We start from the raw sequence: 20,917 nt of genomic DNA, 5'->3' as shown, positions 1-20,917 counted from the left end.
TGTCTGCGTGAGTTTCCACCGGGTGCTCTGGTTTCCTCCCACAGTCCAAAGATGTGCAGGTTAGGTGAATTGGCTGTGCTAAATTGCCCGTAATATTAGGTGAAGGGGTAAATGTAGGGGAATGGGTCAGGGTGGGTCGCGCTTTGGCGGGTCAGTGTGGACTTGTTGGGCCGAAGGGCCTGTTTCCACACTAAGTAATCTAATACTTATAACTTGTTGGAAATGTGTTGCTGGAAAAGCGCAGCAGGTCAGGCAGCATCCAGGGAACAGGAGAATCGACATTTCGGGCATAAGCCCTTCTTCGGGCTTATGCCCGAAACGTCGATTCTCCTGTTCCCTGGATGCTGCCTGACCTGCTGCGCTTTTCCAGCAACACATTTCCAGCTCTGATCTCCAGCATCTGCAGACCTCACTTTCTCCTTATAACTTGTTGCAAAGTGTCACTTAAGATAGTAGATTTAGCACAGAGATTTTGCTGATGTAAGATACAATGAAAAGAAATGAGAGCATCTGGATCTGATAATACTTTTTATCTGCAATAAGCCCTTTTTATGTTTTTCTGTCATGGAAGGTGCACCGTCTGTACATACACTCACTAAATTAACCAAATTCAGTTTAAATTAATGACATTTATCTTGAAAGTTTGTAAAGATATCTATTCCTCGTGTTCTACCTGTAAGAGTGCCCAAAGCCAGTAACTCATTGTAGCAAATAAAATCTTCTGTTATGGCCCGAATGAAGTATAAAACCTGCGCTGAGTCAGTAGTATCAGTTGATTCATCCAAAGCGATTGAATAATATGTGTTTTCCTTTTGGAGTATTTGTTGGAGGAGTTCTGTTACGTTGAGGGCTAATTCATGCTGCCGATCAGTCATGGTTCTCCTTGAAAGAAGCAGTTGTTTGTACTTTGGAACATTATCGTGGTCTAAGCGCCCCACAACTTCGACAATACATTCTTTTACGATTTCCACATCGCTGAAAGGCTTCCCTCTTTTTCTGAGTATATAAGCTATTTTATATGTTGCTTCAGTGGCATTTTTTCCGGGTCTTAATACTGCTTGAAATAACTGTCTTTGCTTTTGCTTTTCATCTTTTAATTTCTGCAATGCCACCTTCCACACCTGTCCCTCTAATTTAAATACTTGTGGTCCTTATGTGTGGCATAATGCTGATAAGCATTATATTTCTTCAATGTTGATATTGCAGTATCATCCTATCTTTAGCAGACACAAAATAATATTGCAATTCCCAATCCTCATTAAAACCTGTTTTCTTCCTTCAGCGTTCTCTTGGTCATCTTTGACATGATGGGCTGTTAAGTGACAAAATAAAAAAACACAAATGTTGATACTGTTAGACTGTGTGTAACTATTCTCAAATTTCACTCCAAATGGAAAGTCACGTGCACTGTTGTCATAAGTTGATAAACACTGGCGTACTGGATATCCACAGACTCTCTCCAACCAGCCTCGGGTGATAGTGGCGCCAGTCAGGCGGGGAAGATAACGTACATTCTAGAGTCGCATTATAACTACATCATGGGCATAGCAGGTGCCGAAATAGCCCTTATAGCTTCCCAATTTTTTAGTCTGTGAGGATTATTTCATTGAATTTTCTTTTACTCTCTGGTATTTTAAAAACATTCACTTTAAGATCAAAATAAAATTAAAGGACAAAAAAGCTAATAAAAAATAATTTGTTCTGCAAAATTTGGATTAATTGAAAAGGCCACACACAATGACCTAGACGGAATGGGGCGATTGGGTGCAGCCGTTTTGACACGGCTGTTTGGGTGCCCGCTGATTTGGCGCAAGCCCATTTGGCAACGCACGTTTTGGCGCTAGGAAAAAAATTGTTGGTTGATTCATCATCATTCAAAGGTAGAACTTTAAAGATTTTTAAAACTAACTATTGAAATATAAAAACATTAAATCTGTTAATCACTAAAAACTGTAACGTAGCTTTTATTTGGTTCATTTAGTAATTATGAGCAAGGCTATTCAAGTACTTGATAACATCCATGTTTTCAAATCTAAGAACAATTTCATGTATCCTTCTATCTGCATCTCTATACTGTTTTAATTTCTATGGTGGTTCATGCCCAGCTAGTAACCCTTCATAATATGCATCTCTACCTTTCTGTACTTTACACTGGCCATCTATTAATTTTCCATATAGTGGGAGGTTGCATGCTAAGTTCGTATTGTCATCAACGGTGGGCTGCCTCCGCATGATTGTTTGTGCAGTCTTTCCCGGTTAATATTCTCTGAAAGTTCTAAATCTCATGGAGAAATAGAGGAGTTTGTGTTCCATTTCCTCGTCTGGTCTGACAATCAACATATGTATCTTCAAACCAGTTCAGTAAATCTTGAAGTTCTTGCGGCAGTTCGGTCACTAGAGCATCCAGATATTCATCGAACTTGTTCAAAGGTACAAAGGCAAGCGCAATAATCATTCTAGCTTTTAACCCAAAATCAGGGTCAGTGTTATACAAACCAGTGAACCCCAATCTAGCTAAATGTTTTTGCATATTTTGAGCTAAATGAAAAAAAGCATCCTTTTTATTTGGTCTTCAGGGAATATGTCCTTCATAGCACTGTGCGCAGCTTGTTCAAAATTGCAGACGATTGAAGTGGGTTTCAAATTGGGTTCCATTTCTTTCAATAACTAACATTCTCACGTATGTGGTGCGTTGCTTGTTGGGCAAAAGAGCATACACGAAAAGGTGAATACCTCAGTGTTATTTTGCTAGAATTACATAAATCTGAGAAAAGAGGATGGGAGCAATACTGAATGTGCCATCAGCAAACCACATATTAGATTAGATTAGATTACTTACAGTGTGGAAACAGGCCCTTCGGCCCAACAAGTCCACACCGACCCGCCGAAGCGTAACCCACCCATACCCCTACATTTACCCCTTTACCTAACACTACGGGCAATTTAGCATGGCCAATTCACCTGACTTGCACATCTTTGGACTGTGGGAGGAAACCGGAGCGCCCGGAGGAAACCCACGCAGACACGGGGAGAACGTGCAAACTCCACACAGTCAGTCGCCTAAGTCGGGAATTGAACCCGGGTCTCTGGCGCTGCGAGGCAGCAGTGCTAACCACTGTGCCACCGTGCCGCCCACAAATCAGATGTCACTAAGTGTTGGAGCCAGCTCTGTCTTTTGAAGATTAATATCCAGTCGGGACCTGCTCTGTTATCACAGTAAAAAATTTTCTTCCACGCCTGGTTGAGGGATATATATTCTGTAGCATTCTGGCACAAATTGTTGCAAATTAGTTGGATTGGTGGGTGTGTTCATGACTGAATTACGCTTTCTGCATATTATTTTCCTCAAAGCAGACATATTAGGAATGACGAGGACGGCTAGACTAGCTTGGGATATGTCTGTCAAACATGCACTAACAACTACAGTCGGTGACTCGAGTCTCCTCTGCTCTCTTTATTTTAGTTTTCACAAGTATAACCTCTAATTGTGCAGCAGAAGCTTCATGTGAATGGTTGTTCAGCTCCCTCACCACCCCTCCAGCTTTAGTATGGACCCGTGCTTTGCACCGATTCTTTTTTTTATTTTATTTTAATTTTTTTTCTCTTCTCACAATGCCAAAATTTCAAGTCGCTGTCAACTTTGCTTCTTTTGTCAAAGACGTAGAGGAATCCATTTTGTTAATACCTCCTCAGTCAGCCATATGGATAAAACTATTAAAAAAATATAAAAAGATGGCAAAAGAACGAAACCCTGTGGCAGCGCAGCCGCGGTTAACTCAACTGAGGCTGAGGACTAACTGTTGCCTGAGCAAACGGCTAAACGAGGAGAGAGCTAGTTTTCCTGTTTCCATATGTACTAGCTCAATTTATACAAAGGAAGTGCAAACAGCAACGTACCTATTGGTCTTTTCAACGCTGCATGCTCAACTACTATATACAAAAATACTTAGTACAAAAAAATGCATGCAATTATATGTTTACATGCACAAATAGTATATTTATGTTGAAATTAAACTTACCTACACCATTCGATAAACATGCGTGGTTATTCAACATAACAGATGGTTATATAACAGATATATTGTAATTTTGTTACACTAAAGCTGTCCATACAGACAGATTTACAAATAAAGAAGTATTCTTAGTGCCAAAACATCTGTCGCCAAATGTGCTGGCGCCAAATAGGTTTGGCGCCCAAACGGCCGTGCCAAAACATACCAAACCTGGCCTAGAAGGCTGCAGGTTCCCCACCCCTGGGATAGAGGATTGGTAGGCCCAGTTCCTGAAGAGCATGGCCTCGCTCTTGCCTCGGTTGACCTTTGCCCCCGAGGCCCATTCAAACTGGTCACAGATGCACATGAGTCTGTGCACGGACAGAGGATCCGAGCAGAAAACGGCGATGTCATCCATGTACAGGGAGGCCTAAACCTGCAGGCCCCTGCTGCCAGGAATAGTCACCCCTCTCAGGCTCGCATCCTTCCTGATGGAGTCGGCAAATGGCTCTATGCAGCACACCAACAAGGCAGGAGAGAGAGGGCAGCCCTTGCCTGACTCCAGGTCTGACTGGGAAGCTATCTGATTCCCACCCATTCATTGAGACTGCACTGACAATGTTGGTGTAGAACAATCTGATCTAATTGCAGATTCCCTCCCCAAAGCCCATTTTGGAGACAACGTCTCTCATATACGTGTGTGATATCCTGTCAAAAGCTTTCTCCTTGTCCAGGCTGATCAGGCAGGTGTCCACCCCCCTGTCCTGCACGTAGGCGATCGTATCCCTGAGGAGTGCGAGACTCCCAGCAATTTTCCTGCCGGTACAGCACAGGTTTGGTCAGGGTGAATCACTGACCCCAAAGCAGACCTGACCCGGTTGGCGATAACCTTTGACAGAATTTTGTAATCCCCAGTCAATAGTGAGATTGGTCTCCAATTTCTGAGTTCCTCCCTCTCCCGCCTTCCGCTTGTAGATGAGGGTGATGATGCCTTTCCTCATGGATTCACTCATGGTACCTGCCAGAAGCATACTGACATACACCTCCAGCAGGTCCTGGCCAATCAAGTCCCACAGAGCGGAATAGAGCTCGACCAGTAAGCCGTCGCTTCCGAGAGTTTTATTCTTTTCGAAGGACTCGAGGGCCTTGGTCAGCTCATCCAGAGATAGAACACGGGACAGGCTAGACCAGCCACTGTCGTCTAAGACCTCCATGATGGAGGACAGGAATGACTGGGAGGCCGCGCTGGCGGTTGGCTTCGAGTCATACAGACTGGCATAGAAGGATTTGCTGATCCTCATGACATCAGCCTGAGATGACGTTACCGAGCCATCTTCTTCCTTCAGGCTGCTGAGCACGGAGCTCTCTTTGTGCACCTTCTGGATGAAGAAACATGAGCACGTTTCGTCTTGCTCCACGGAGCGGACCCTGGACCGGAAGATTATCTTGGAGGCCTCCGAGGCAAAGAGCGAGGCTTGTTGACCCTTCACCTCCTGGAGGTCCTCCGTGACATCGACCCTCATCGTCTGCAGCAGGTTCTGCATACTTGCCTGGAGCTGGGACAGTTTTCCCCGCCTCTCTCTTGCTTCCTGAACACCTTTTGAGGATGAAGAACCTCTTGATGTTCCCTTTTACTGTTTCCCACCAGTCTGCTGGAGACTCAAAGGAGGGGCTTCACGGTTCTCCAACCTGCGTAGTCCCTCTTGAGCTCCTCAATGTTCCCTGGGGACAACAGCTTAGTGTTCAGCTTCCACGTTCCCTTACCAGCCCACTGCTCGTCCTGTAGGTGACAGTCGGCTGGCAGTAGGTAGTGGTCAGAGAAGAACACCGGCTTGACGTCGGTGGATCTGACCGAGAACGTTCGGGACACAAACAGGTAATCTATCCTTGAGCGGATAGACCCGTCTGCCCATGACCAGTGTATCTATGCTGTGCTCCATCTGCAGGGGCGCTGAAGACGTTGTGCAGCTTGGCATCTTTTACCGTGTCCATCAGGGCTCTGGACATGGCGTCCAGTTTACTGTTTTTCCCCCCGCCACCCCACCACTGCTGGATCGTCCATCTGCATCAATGATATAGTTGAAGTCCCTGGCCAGAATGACCAGCCTGGACATAGCCAGCAACAGTGGGAGCTGCTGCAGGACGGCCAACCGTTCACTCTTACCCACTGGGGCGTACACATTAATTAGTCTCTAGAGCGTTTCTGTACATGACATCAGTGACGAGGAGGTGCTTGCCCATCTCCTTAACCTCAGATGGTGAAGTTTCCTCCTCACAACAGGATACCCAGGCCTGAGGAGCAGTTATCATTGCCCCCGACCAAACTGACGGCCCATGGGCCCACAAGCTCGACCATCTCCTGTAGCTGCTGTGGTGCGGTAACCCCCACTGCTGCAGAAACAGGACATCGGCTTCAATAGACAATAGGTGCAGGAGTAGGCCATTCAGCCCTTCGAGCCTGCACCTTAATGTTGGCTAGGAAGGCCATCGTAGAAACACATCACGTAGCAGATTTAATGCCAAGCACGTTTAATACTTGGGATTTTTATCCCCATTTTTAACAGTTTTGAGGTTACCCATGTCCATTTGCCGCTGGTCCTGTCCCTCTGCGGTAGCTGTCTGCATCCCCCATGGTGAACATGAACTGCTGGACCCTCGCGGGTCTGAGGTAGCTGCCCAGCTCCTCACTGGGGCCATTTTCCCACTCCGGTGTCATCGGGCCGGGACCAGGGTTCGCACAGTCCAGTTCTATATCTGACAGCGGGGCTGTCAGAGGGTGGCTGCTCCCAGTAACCTGGGTACCTCCTGGCTTTCACTTTGTGGGGGGGTGGTCTTTACCAGTTGCCTCAGGAGGTTTGTCCTTTCTTGTTTGGCAGGTACTGCCCTCCTTTCTCCCCGCAGCGCTCTGTCTCTTCTCTTGGTGACGACCCTCCTTGTGCCTGTCCTCACCCTCCGAAGAGCTGTCTGTGTCTTCCCCGTGCAGCTGCCATTTCCCCCTTTCTGAGGTTTTGGCGGCCTGGTGGGTTTTCTTCCTCCTGTTTTTTACAGGAATCCATTCCTCTGCCTCCTTCGTTCCCTCCTCCTCCTCCATTGCGTCCGTCTGTCCTGTAGGAGCTTCGATCAGCAGCTGTACCTCCGGTGGCTGTCCTCTGCTCTGCTCCAGCCTGTCCTTCCTTTTGCGTGCCCCCAGACACTGTTCCCTTGCTGGTTTGTGCTGCCTTGCTGGTCTTTTGCGGTCCACCTCAGGCCACCTGCACATAGGCAGCGGCTCCTCGTCTTGGGCAGGCCTTGTACACGTGGCCCGCCTCTCCGCACAGATTGTACTTCTTGGCTTCTTTGCTTGGTTGGGTGACCCTCCTGCTTGCAGTTCCGACAGATAGTAACCTTATAGTCCGCCGAAATGTGGCCTGACCTCCCGCAGGTTCGGCACACTTTCGGCTGCCCTGCGTACGTCAGGTACCCTCTGCTCCCTCCGATAGCAAAGCTGGAGGGTGGGTGGAAGATGGCGTCGACCCTCAGGGTTACCCTGACCTGCCATTTGCTAGTCCAGATCCCGAAAGGGTCAACCACATCGGTGCTTTCTCCCTCGACCTGCACGTACCTTCCCAGGAAGGTCAGGACATCAGCTGCTGGAACATAGAGGTTGTACATATGAATCGTAACAACTCGACTCCACTGTGCAGGAAGCACACGCAACAGGACGGCCGACAAGGTGGAGAACAGAGGCTCCCCTTCCTTTTTCTTTGAAGACCTTGCGGAGCTGCTCGCATTGCTTCACACTCCTGTAGGTGACGTCAAAGTAGCCTGCCCCAGGGAGGTCCTGCAGGCAGTACACATCCTTCTTTTAATTTCAAAAATATGCTTTATTCATAAAATTATTTGGATCTCTATACAATTGGTCATGCCATTCTTGTGCACAGGCAGTACACATCCTTTTTGTTATTTCAAAAATATACTTTATTCATAACTACTTTGATCTATACAACTGGACATGCCATACATATGTAAACATTCCATTTGTTTGCATACCGAAACCAGAGTAACCATTCCTATTTACAGGTCGGTACGATTACATTTTTAGCTGAGGCGCCAGCAGAGCCCAAATGACTACGTGGCCCCCTGTTCTTCTTTCGGCAGGCAGATGTTACACAGTGGTCTTTCCCCACTGCGCCTTGGCAGCAGCTGCCCCAAGCTTCAGCGCGTCCCTCAACACAGTCCTGGACCTTGGAATGTGCCAGTCTGCAACAATCGGTCGGGGTCAACTCCTTCAGCTGGAGGATCAACAGGTTTCGGACCACCCAGAGAGCGTCCTTCACCGAGTTGATGATCCTCCAGGCGCAGTTGATGTTCGTTTCGGTGTGCGTCCTGGGGAACAGGCCGTAGAGCACGGAGTCCCGCGTCACGGCGCTGCTCGGGACGAACCTCGACAGACATCACTGCATTCCTCTCCAGACTTCCTCTGCATAGGCACATTCCAGAAGGAGGTGTGTGACAGTCTCGTCCCCCCCGCAGCCGCTTCGAGGGCAGCGTGCGGTGCGGCAGAGAGTCCGGGCGTGCATAAATGATCTCACAGGCAGAGCCCTTCTCACCACCAGCCAAGCCATGTCTTGGTGCTTGTTGGAAAGTTCTGGCGATGAGGCATTCTGCCAAATGGCTTTGACCGTCTGGTCAGGAAACCGCTTGACAGGATCCGCCCTCTCCTTTTCCCGAAGGGTCTCAAGGACACTACGTGCTGACCACTTCCTGATGGACTTGTGGTCAAAGGTGTTTTTCTTCATAAACCTCTCTATGAAGGACAGGTGATACCGAACGGTCCACCTACTCGGAGCGTTCCGCGGCAGCAAGGCCAGGCCCATCCTTCGCAACACCGGGGACAGGTAGAACTTCAGTACGTAGTGACACTTGGTGTTTGCGTACCGGGGATCCACGCACAGCTTGATGCAGCCACACACAAAGGTGGCCATCAGGGTGAGGGTGGCATTGGGCGTGTTTTTTCCCCCATTGCACCGGTCTTTGTACATTACATCTCTTCGGACCCGGTCCATCTTTGATCTCCACACGACGTGGTAGATGGCCCGGGTGACTGCGGCAGCACAGGTTCTGGGGATAGGCCAGACCTGTGGCACGTATAACAATACAGAGAGTACCTCCCACCTGATGACCAGGTTCTTACCCGCGATGGAGAGTGACCGTTGCTCCCATCTGCCCAGTTTCTGTCTCACCTTCCTGATCCGCTCCTCCCAGGTCTTGGCGCACGCCCCAGCTCGCCCCCCTCCACCCTCGAACCAAATACCCAGCACCTTCAGGTGGTTGGTCCTGACGGTGAAGGGGATCGAGGATTGGTCGGCCCAGTTCCCAAAGAGCATGGCCTCGCTCTTGCCTCGGTTTACCTTGGCCTCCAAGGCCCATTCAAACTGGTCACATATGCACATGAGTCTGTGCACGGACAGCTGATCCGAGCAGAAAATGGCAACGTCTTCCATGTACAGGGAGGCCTTAACCTGCAGGCCCCCGCTGCCAGGAATAGTCACCCCTCTCAGACACGCATCCTTCCTGATGGGCTCGACAAATGGCTCTATGCAGCACATAAACAAGGCAGGAGAGAGAGGGCAGCCCTGCCTGACTCCAGGTCTGACTGGGAAGCTATCTGATTCCCACCCATTGATTGAGACTGCACTGACAATGTTGGTGTAGAGCAGTCTGATTCAATTACCGATTCATAGAACATAGAAAAATACAGCGCAGTACAGGTTACAGCAGGCACTTGGGGCTGTTTTCATTGGAGAAAAGAAGGTTTAGGGGTGACTTGATAGAGGTGTACAAGATGATTAGGGGTTTAGATAGGGTTGACCATGAGAACCTTTTGGCCCTCGATGTTGCGCCGATCCAAGCCCACCTAACCTACACCAGCCCACTATCCTCCATTTGCCTATCCAATGCCCGTTTAAATGCCCATAAAGAGGGAGAGTCCACCACTGCTACTGGCAGGGTATTCCATGAACTCACGACTTGCTGAGTAAAGAATCTACCCCTAACATCTGTCCTATACCTACCACCCCTTAATTTAAAGCTATGCCCCCTCGTAATAGCTGACTCCATACGTGGAAAAAGGTTCTCATGGTCAACCCTATCTAAACCCCTAATCATCTTGTACACCTCTATCAAGTCACCCCTAAACCTTCTTTTCTCCAATGAAAACAGCCCCAAGTGCCTCAGCCTTTCCTCATACGATCTTCCTACCATACCAGGCAACATCCTGGTAAACCTCCTCTGCACCCGTTCCAGTGCCTCCACATCTTTCCTATAGTATGGCGACCAAAACTGCACACAATACTCCAGATGTGGCCGCACCAGAGTCTTATACAACTGCAACATGACCTCAGGACTCCGGAACTCAATTCCTCTACCAATAAAAGCCAGTACGCCATATGCCTTCTTCACCGCACTATTTACCTGGGTGGCAACTTTCAGAGATCTGTGTACATGGACACCAAGATCCCTCTGCTCATCCACACTACCAAGTATCCGACCATTAGCCCAGTACCCCATCTTTTTGTTACTCTTACCAAAGTGAATCACCTCACATTTACCTACATTGAACTCCATTTGCCACCTTTCTGCCCAGCTCTGCAACTTATCTATATCCTGCTGTAACCTGACACATCCTTCCTCACTGTCAACAACTCCACTGACTTTCGTATCATCTACAAACTTGCTCACCCAACCTTCTAACCCCTCCTCCAGGTCATTTATAAAAATGACAAACAGCAATGGTCCCAAAACAGATCCTTGCAGAACACCGCTAGTGACGGCACTCCAAGATGAACCTTTGCCATCAACTACTACCCTCTGTCTTCTTCCAGCCAGCCAACTCCTAATCCAAACCTCCAACTCACCCTCAATGCCATACCTCCGTATTTTTTGCAGTAGCCTACCATGGGGAACCTTATCAAACGCCTTACTAAAATCCATATACACCACATCTACTGCTTTCCCCTCGTCCACCTCCTTAGTCACCTTCTCAAAGAATTCAATAAGGTTTGTGAGGCACGACCTGCCCTTCACAAAACCATGCTGACTATCCTTGATCACATTATTCCTATCCAGATGTTCATAAATCCTATCCCTTACAATTCTCTCTAAGACTTTGCCCACTACAGAAGTGAGGCTCACCGGCCTATAGTCACTAGGGTTATCCCTACTCCCCTTCTTGAACAAGGGAACCACATTTGCTAGCCTCCAATCTTCTGGCACTACTCCTGTAAACAACGAGGACATAAAAATCAAGGCCAATGGCTCTGCAATCTCCTCCCTTGCTTCCCAGAGAATCCTAGGATAAATGCCATCAGGCCCAGGGGACTTATCTATTTTCACCCTTTCCAGAATTTCCAACACCTCTTCCCTACATACCTCAAAGCCGTCCATTCTAATTAATTGTGACTCAGTATTCACATTGACAACAATGTCCTGTTCCTGATTGAATACTGACGAAAAGTATTCATTCAGTGCCTCCCCAATCTCTTCAGCCTCCACGCAACTTCCCATTACGATCCTTGACTGGACCTATTCCTACCCTAGTCATTCTTTTATTCCTGACATACCTATAGAAAGCCTTTGGGTTTTCCCTAATCCTACCAACTAAGGACTTTTCATGTCCCCTCCTTGCTGCTCTTAGCTCTCTCTTCAGGTCCTTCCTGGCTACCTTATAATTCTCAATCGCCCCAATTGAACCTTCACGCCTCATCTTTACATAGGCCGCCCTCTTCCATTTAACAAGGGATTCCAATTCCTTATTAAACCACGGCTCCCTCACACAACCCTTTCCTCCCTGCCTGACGGGTACATACTTATCAAGGACACTCAATAGTTGCTCCTTGAACAAGCTCCACATATCAGTTACGCCCTTGTCTTGAAGCTTACTTTTCCAAGCCACACATCCTAAGTCATGCCTCACCGCATCATAATTTCCCTGCCCCCAGCTATAACTCTTGCCCTGTAGTGCACACTTATCCCTCTCCATCACTAGAGTAAAAGTCACCGAATTGTGGTCACTGTCCCCAAAGTGCTCACCTACCTCTAATTCTAACACCTGGCCTGGTTCGTTACCCAGAACCAAATCCAGTATGGCCTCACCTCTTGTTGGCCTATCTACATATTGTGTCAGGAAACCCTCCTGCACACATTGGACAAACACTGACCCATCTAACGAACTTGAGCTATAGCTTTCCCAATCAATATCTGGAAAGTTAAAGTCCCCTATAACAACCACCCTATTACTTTCACTCTTCTCTTGAATCATCCTCGCAATCCTTTCTTCTACGTTTCTAGGACTATTAGGAGGCCTGTAAAAAATTACTAACAGGGTGAGCTCACCTTTCCTATTCCTAACCTCAGCCCAAACTACCTCAGACGGCGAGTCTTCATCCATCGTCCTTTCCACAGCTGTAATACTATCTTTGACAAGCAATGCCACACCTCCCCCTCTTTTACCCCCACCTCTGACCCTATTGAAACATTTAAACCCTGGAACCTGCAACAGCCAATCCTGTCCCTGTTCTACCCATGTCTCCGTAATAGCCACAACATCGAAGTCCCAGGTCCCAGCCCACGCTGCAGGTTCACCTCCCTTATTCCGTGTACTTCATGTATTGAAGTATACACACTTCAAGCCTCTCCTGCGCACTTTTATAGGGAAAAAAACCTACCCAGGTAAGCTTGCGCTACACCAGCTTCCGGTGCCGCACCGCGCTTTATTTAAATTTGAAAGTTTTTTTTAAGCCGTTAAATAAACGTCACCGAGCCTTCAAACAGCCCTTACCTGCTCTGCTGAGAGAGTGAGGAGGTCGGTACGATTACATTTTTAGCTGAGGCGCCAGCAGAGCCCAAATGACTACGTGGCCCCCTGTTCTTCTTTCGGCAGGCAGATGTTACACGGTGGTCTTTCCCCACTGCGCCTTGGCAGCAGCTGCCCCAAGCGTCAGCGCGTCCCTCAACACAGTCCTGGACCTTGGAATGTGCCAGTCTGCAACACTCGGTCGGGGTCAACTCCTTCAGCTGGAAGATCAACAGGTTTCGGACCACCCAGAGAGCGTCCTTCACCGAGTTGATGATCCTCCAGGCGCAGTTGATGTTCGTCTCGGTGTGCGTCCCGGGGAACAGACCGTAGAGCACGGAGTCCCGCGTCACGGCGCTGCTCGGGACGAACCTCGACAAACACCACTGCATTCCTCTCCAGACTTCTTCTGCATTGGCACATTCCAGAAGGAGGTGTGTGACAGTCTCGTCCCCCCCGCAGCCGCTTCGAGGGCAGCGTGCGGTGCGGCAGAGAGTCCGGGCGTGCATAAATGATCTCACAGGCAGAGCCCTTCTCACCACCAGCCAAGCCATGTCTTGGTGCTTGTTGGAAAGTTCTGGCGATGAGGCATTCTGCCAAATGGCTTTGACAGTCTGCTCAGGGAACCGCTCGACAGGATCCGCCCTCTCCTTTTCCCGAAGGGTCTCAAGGACACTACGTGCTGACCACTTCCTGATGGACTTGTGGTCAAAGGTGTTTTTCTTCATAAACTTCTCCACGAAGGACAGGTGATACCGAACGGTCCAACTACTCGGAGCATTCCGCGGCAACGAGGCCAGGCCCATCCTTCGCAACACTGGGGACAGGTAGAACCTCAGTACGTAGTGACACTTGGTGTTTGCGTACCGGGGATCCACGCACAGCTTGATGCAGCCACACACAAAGGTGGCCATCAGGGTGAGGGTGGCATTGGGCGTGTTTTTTCCCCCATTGCACTGGTCTTTGTACATTACATCTCTTCGGACCCGGTCCATCTTTGATCTCCACACGAAGTGGAAGATGGCCCGGGTGACTGCGGCAGCACAGGTTCTGGGGATAGGCCAGACCTGTGGCACGTATAACAATACTGAGAGTACCTCCCACCTGATGACCAGGTTCTTACCCGCGATGGAGAGCGACCGTTGCTCCCATCTGCCTAGTTTCTGTCTCACCTTCCCGATCCGCTCCTCCCAGGTCTTGGCGCACGCCCCAGCTCGCCCCCCTCCACCCTCGAACCAAATACCCAGCACCTTCAGGTGGTTGGTCCTGACAGTGAAGGGGATCGAGGATTGGTCGGCCCAGTTCCCAAAGAGCATGGCCTCGCTTTTGCCTCGGTTTACCTTGGCCCCCAAGGCCAGCTCGAACTGGTCACAGATGCACATGAGTCTGTGCACGGACAGCTGATCCGAGCAGAAAACGGCGAAGTCATCCATGTACAGGGAGGTCTTAACCTGCAGGCCCCCACTGCCAGGAATAGTCACCCCTCTCAGACACGCATCCTACCTGATTGATTCGGCAAATGGCTCTATACAGCACACAAACAAGGCAGGAGAGAGAGGGCAGCCCTGCCTGACTCCAGATCTGATTGGGAAGCTATCTGATTCCCACCCATTGATTGAGACTGTACTGACAATGTTGGTGTAGAGCAATCTGATCCAATTGCAGATTCTCTCCCCAAAGTACATTTTGGAGTGGACATCCCTCATATATGTATGCGATATCCTGTCAAAGGCTTTCTCCTGGTCCAGGCTGATGAGGCAGGTGTCCACCCCCCTGTCCTGCACGTAGACAATCGTATCCCTGAGGAGTGCGAGACTCTCAGCGATCTTCCTGCCCGGTACAGCACAGATTTGGTCAGGGTGAATCACTGACCCCAGAGCAGACCTGACCCGGTTGGCGATGACCTTTGACAAGATTTTGTAGTCTGTGTTTAATAGTGAGATTGGTCTCCAATTTCTGAGTTCCTCCCTCTCCCCCTTCCGCTTGTAGATGAGGGTGATGATGCCTTTCCTCATGGATTCACTCATGGTACCTGCCAGAAGCATACTGACATACACCTCCAGCAGGTCCTGGCCAATCAAGTCCCACAGAGCGGAATAGAGCTCGACCAGTAAGCCGTCGCTTCCGAGAATTTTATTCTTTTCAAAGGACTCGAGGGCCTTGGTCAGCTCATCCAGAGATAGTGGCTGGTCTGGCCTCTCCCATGTCCTGTCGTCTAAGACCTCCGTGATAGAGGACAGGGACGACTGGGAGGCTGCGCTGGCGGTTGGCTTCGAGTCATACAGACTGGCATAGAAGGATTTGCTGATCCTCATGATGTCAGCCTGAGATGACGTTACCGAGCCATCTTCTTCCTTCAGGCTGCTGAGCACGGAGCTCTCTTTGTGCACCTTCTGGAAGAAGAAACATGAGCACGTCTCGTCCTGCTCCACGGAGCAGACCCTGGACCGGAAGATTATCTTGGAGGCCTCCGAGGCAAAGAGCGAGGCTTGCTGGCCCTTCACCTCCTTGAGGTCCTCCGTGACATCCACCCCCATCGTCTGCAGCAGGAGCAGGTTCTGCATACTTTCCTGGAGCTGGGACAGTTTTCCCCGTCTCTCTCTCACCTCCTGACCACCTTGAGAATGAAGAACCTCTTGATGTTCCCTTTTACTGTTTCCCACCAGTCCGCTGGGGACTCAAAGGAGGGGCTTCACGGTTCTCCAACCTGCGTCGTCCCTCTTGAGCTTCTCAGTGTTTCCTGGGGTCAACAGCTTAGTGTTCAGCTTCCACGTTCCCTTACCAGCCCGCTGCTCATCCTGTAGGTGACAGTCGGCCAGCAGGAGGCAGTGGTCAGAGAAGAACACCGGCTTGACGTCGGTGGATCTGACCGAGAGCGTTCGGGACACAAACAGGTAATCTATCCTTGAGCGGATAGACCCGTCTGCCCGTGACCATGTATATCTACGCTGCGCTCCGTCTGCAGGGGTGATGAAGACGTCGTGCAGCTTGGCATCTTTTACCGTGTCCATCAGGGCTCTGGACGTGGTGTCCAGTTTACTGTCCCCCCCGCCGGATCGTCCATCTGCATCAATGATACAGTTGAAGTCTCCGGCCAGAATGACTGGCCTGGACGTAGCCAGCAACAGTGGAAGCTGCTGCAGGATGGCCAACCGTTCACTCTTACCTGCTGGGGCGTACACATTAATTAGTCTCACGAGAGCGTTTCTGTAGGTAACATCAGCAACGAGGAGGCGCCCGACCACACTGACGGCCCATGGGCCCACAAGCTCGACCATCTCCTGTAACTGCTGAGGTGCGGTATCCCACACTCCTGCAGAAACAGGACATCAGCTTTCACGTTGGCCAGGAAGGCCAGTGTTGAAACACATCGCGCAGCAGATTTTATGCTGCGCACATTAATACTTTCAATTTTTATCCCCGTTTTTTTAACAGGTTGTAAGGTTACCCATGTCCGATTGTCGCTGGTCCTGCCCCTCTGGGGTAGCTGTCTGCATCCCCGTGCAGTACGCAAACTGCTGGACTCTCGCTGGGCTGAGGTAGCTGTCCAGTTCCTCACTCGGCCCATTTGGGTCCACGCTGTCTGTTTCTATATCTGACAGCGGGGCTGTCAGAGGATCGCTGCTCCCAGTGACCTGGAGCTGTGGGGCAGTGGGACCCTCCTGGCTTTCACCTGGTGGGGGGTGGTGGTTTCCCATTTCCTCAGGAGGCTCGTCCCTTGGTTGGCAGTTGCTGCTCTCCTTTCTCCTCGCAGCGCTCTGCCTCTTCTTTTGGTGACGACCCTCCTTTCTTCCGTCCTCACTCTCCGAAGAGCTGTCCGTATCTTCCACCTGCAGCTGCCTTTTCCCCTTTTTCTGGGAGGTCTTGGTGACCGGGTGGGTTTTCCTCTTCCTGTTTTTCACCACGGTCCATTCCTCTGCCTCCTTCTTTCCCTTCTCCGCCTCCTCCTCCTGTCCTGTCGGAGCTTCGCTCGGCAGCTGTACCTCTCCAGTAGCTGTCATCTGCTCTGCTCCGGCCTGTCCTTCCTGTTGCGTGCCTCCTGACACCATTCCCTTGCTGGTTTGCGGTGCCTTGCCTTCCTTTTGTGGCCCGCCTCCGGCCATCTGCGCGTAGGTGGCGGCCCCTCGTCTTGGGCAGGCCCTGTACACGTGGCCCGCCTCCCCGCACAGATTGCAGTTCTTTTCCTCCTTGCTCTCTTTGGTCGGGTGGCCCTCCTTCTTGCAATTGCGACAGATCGTGACCTTGCAGTCCGCCGCCATGTGGCCTGACCTCCCACAGGTTCGGCACACTTTCGGCTGCCCTGCATAAGTCAGGTACCCTCTGCTCCATCCGATAGCAAAGCTGGAGGGTGGGTGGAGGATATTCCCGCTGGCGTCCACCCTCAGGGTTACCTTGACCTGTCGTTTGCTGGTCCAGATCCTGAAAGGGTCAACCACATCGGTGCTTTGTCCCTCGACCCGGACGTATCTTCTCAGGAAGGTCAGGACATCGGCTGCTGGGACGTGGGGGTTGTACATGTGGATTGTAACAACCCGACTCCTCTGTGCAGGAAGCACACACAACGGGACTGCCCACAAGATGGAGAACAGTGGCTCCCCTTCCTTCTCCTTGAAGACCTTCAGGAGCTGCTCACATTGCTTCACGCTCCTGAAGGTGACATTGAAGTAGCCTGCCCCAGGGAAATCCTGCAGGCTGTACACGTCTGCTGCGGCGAACCGACAGCACTCGAGCAGAATCTTCTTGACGAACACCGTCCGATCGACTGGTGTACGCTCTTCCACCTTCTTGACAGATACCCGGACTGTGTTGAGAACGCCCTGCCCAGGGCTGCGGGTAGCTGTTGAGGCCATAGCTCTGAGGTTGGGTGGTCCCTGAATTGGCGTTAGGCCGAAGCCAGCATGAAGATCCACCAAAAGCAGGTCAGCATAACCAAATGATCCTCCAACATCCAAACACAATGCAGCGATGATCTCTACTAGCTCTGACTCGCAACTCGACACTCATCCTGATAAGAACAGACACTTTTTTTTAGCCAAAAGGCCAAGAAGTTACCTGGAGATGTGGGTACCTCCCGGGTGTGTGCTGGGCTTTGCCAGTTACGTCAGAGAGTTCATCGTTTCCTGGTTGGAAGGGTGCTACCCTCCTTTCTCCCCGCGGCACTCTATCTCTTCTTCTGGTGATGACCCTCATTGCGCCCCTCTTCACCGTCTGAAGAGCTGCCTGTATCCTCCCCGTGCAGCTGCTGTTTCCCCCTTTGGGAGGTTTTGGGGACCTGTTAGGTTTTCCTTTTTCCTGTTTTTCACAGGTATCTACTCCTCTGCCTCCTTGGTTCCCTTCTCCTCCATTGCCTCTGTCTGTCCAGCTGGAGCTTAGGTCAGCTGCTGTACCTCTTCGCTGGCTGCTGTCTGCTCCACCTCAGCCTGTGCTTCCTTCTGGGTGCCCCCAGACTCCGTTTCCCTGCTGTCTGGTTGGACCTGCTAGTCTTTGGGGGTCCACGGCTCACAATGCCTCCTCCAGCCATCTGTGTGTTGGTGGCAGTCCTTCGTCTTGGGCAGGTCTTGTACATGTGACCTGCCTCTCCACACAATTCTTAACCTCCTTACAGTCCTTGGTCAGGTGACCCTCCTGTTTACAGTTCCTGCAGATGGTCACCTCACAGCCCACTGCCATGTGTCCTGACCTCCTGCAGGTTCGGCACACTTTAAGCTGCCCTGCATGTGTGAGGTAGCCCCTGCTCCCTCCGATTGCGAAGCTGGAGGGTGGGTGGAGGATGTTCCCACTGGGGGGTCCACCCTCAGGGTTACCTTGACCTGCCACTTGCTGGTCCAGATTCGGAATTGCTCCACTACATCAGTGCTGTCTCCTTCCAACTGGACGTACCCTCTCAGGAAGGTCAGGACATCAGCTGCTGGCACGTGGGGGGGTTGTACATTTGGATTGTAACAACCTGACTCCTCTGTGCAGGAAGCACAATCAATGGCACCACAGACAGGATGGAGAACAGAGGCTTCCCCTCCTTCTCCTTGAATACCTTCAGGAGCTGCTCACACTGCTTCACGCTCCTGAAGGTCACATCGAAATACCCAGCGCTGGGGAAATCCTGCAGCCAGTACACGTCTGCTGCTTGGAATCTGCCACACTCCAACAGAATCTTCTTCACTAACACAGTCTGATCAACTGACTTACACTCCTCCACCTTCTTCAGTTACCCTGACTGTGTTCTGAATCCCCTGGTCTGGGTATTTCCCCCCCACCCCCAACTCTCGTTGCAAAGTCCACATGCTGATGGAATTTAGGGAGTATAGTCTTGAGATTCATATGGTTAAAATCTCCAGCAAAAATAAACAGTCCATCAGGGTGTGTATTCTGCAGTCCACTAATAGCCCAATACAGTTCACACCGTGCCTCCTTAGCATTGGCACTGGGAGGAATATACACCCTGACTATAAGGACAGCAGTAAACTCCCGTGGCAAATACAAAGATCTGCATCTAACAATATCAAACTCCACCAGTGATGAGCAGTAGCTGGAGACGAGCAGAGTCCTTGCACCATTCTGTGTTGATGTAGACACAGACTCCCATCCCGAGCCTTACTGCACAGAGCTGCATTTCTGTCAGCATGGAACAAGGCGAGCCGGTCTAGCTGGATGGCGGTGTCTGGAACTCTGTCACTGAGCTATGTTTCCATGAAAACCAGGATGCAGCAGTCTCTGAACTCACAGAGAAACCTGCCTCAGATGGATGCAGTCCAACCTGTTGTCCAGGGAGCAGACACTGGAGAGCAGAATGGGTGGGAGAGCTGGCCGGCTAGGGTTTGCTTTTAGCCTAATACGAACTCCTGCCTGCCTTACCCCGCTTCCCCTTCCTTGTACACCGCTTCTGATGTTTCAACACCCGGCCACCGGCATCAGGCGAGGCTGAGGACTGAAGGCCTGGTCTCCGCAGCGAGCCAAGATCATGTAACTTCTTCAACAGCTCTCCATTCGGGTTTGTTTTTGGCTGGATCCTGGACTGGAGCAGTGTTTGCAGACTGTAACAGTATCTGCAAACACCAGGTTTCCTGTTCCTGTTCCTCCTGTGCCTTTAGAAAACTGAACTTTAAATAGCCCAAGATCAGGAGAGGCTGCTGCGAGCTGCTGCTGTGCTGCCATTATGTTCTACTCAGTGGGAAAGCTGTTTTCTATCAGTCTGTGCCCCTCAACCTTTGATCTCTATAGATCATTCTGTCTACTCCAACGAAAACAGCCTGAGCTTATCCAACCTCCTTTATAGCTGAAATGCTCCATCCAGGAAACACCCTGGTGGATGTCCTGTGTACTCCTTCCAGTCAATCACTTTCTTCCTATAGTGTGGTGACCAGAACTGCACACAGTACTCCAGCTGTGGCTTAACTAGTCCTGGGCAGCTCCAATAGAGCCTCCCTGGTCTTTATACTCACTACCATGGTTGATAAACGCAAGTGACTTCTATGCCTTCTCAATTATGGTATTAACCTGCGTTCAAGGATCCATGGGCAAGCAGCCCCATAACTGGCATAAGTCAGACATCATCCAGCAAGAGTTTGGTCTATTAGCTATAGCTTTAGTGAGCGGTATCCTCCCTGACCCTTCCAGTGTTCTCAACTTGATGCACAGAGTAGGCTTGTCACAAATACTGATAAGCTCTGGTAAGCAAAGTTGCTGGTAGAGCTGTGGTATTTCAAGTATGAATTAGATGTTAATATTAATGATCCTGTTTGTCACTTGATAGGGACCCCATCATCTTTGGCTCTGAAAATGAGTACGTAGGGTCAGTCGCACTCAGGTCTGGTTTTGTGGGTTAGAGTCGGAGTCTGTGTCTGCATTTTCTTTCCTGACTTTGCTGAGGGAGTGTTTTGGATGCTTTTTGGCATTAGGCTTGTAGCCTTCCTGAACATGGAGACGTACTGTATCATGGAGGGGTTCTCCCTGAGCTCCAGAAACTTGGGGGATGCCCAACTCAGCCCATTTTAGTCAATTACAGAATGTAGAGCGTTACAGTGCAGTACAGGCTCTTCGGCCCTTGATGGTTCCACAGGTTGGTGTAACAATCTGAAGCCCACCGAACCGACAC

At 50.3% G+C, this 20,917-nt stretch overlaps 1 protein-coding gene across 1 annotated transcript in view; it reads right to left on the bottom strand.

Moving 5' to 3' along the window:
* Positions 1-541: 541 nt before the first annotated feature.
* The window catches only part of LOC148142212 (microtubule-actin cross-linking factor 1, isoforms 6/7-like), a 353,137-nt gene continuing 332,761 nt past the window's right edge, over positions 542-20,917 (bottom strand). The window contains exon 27 of the mRNA XM_087976987.1: positions 542-1,312. Within this exon, the coding sequence (XP_087833113.1) occupies positions 1,259-1,312 (54 nt within the window). The 3' untranslated portion in view covers positions 542-1,258. The remainder of the gene's footprint in view (positions 1,313-20,917) is intronic.

This window comes from Chiloscyllium plagiosum, unplaced genomic scaffold, assembly GCF_037043375.1.
Source record: "Chiloscyllium plagiosum isolate Xiang-an unplaced genomic scaffold, Cpla_swu_hap1 HiC_scaffold_30, whole genome shotgun sequence".
Lineage (NCBI taxonomy): Eukaryota > Metazoa > Chordata > Chondrichthyes > Orectolobiformes > Hemiscylliidae > Chiloscyllium > Chiloscyllium plagiosum.
The sequence above is the reverse complement of the archived record's forward strand: the minus strand, read 5'-3'. Positions and strand labels throughout refer to the sequence as shown.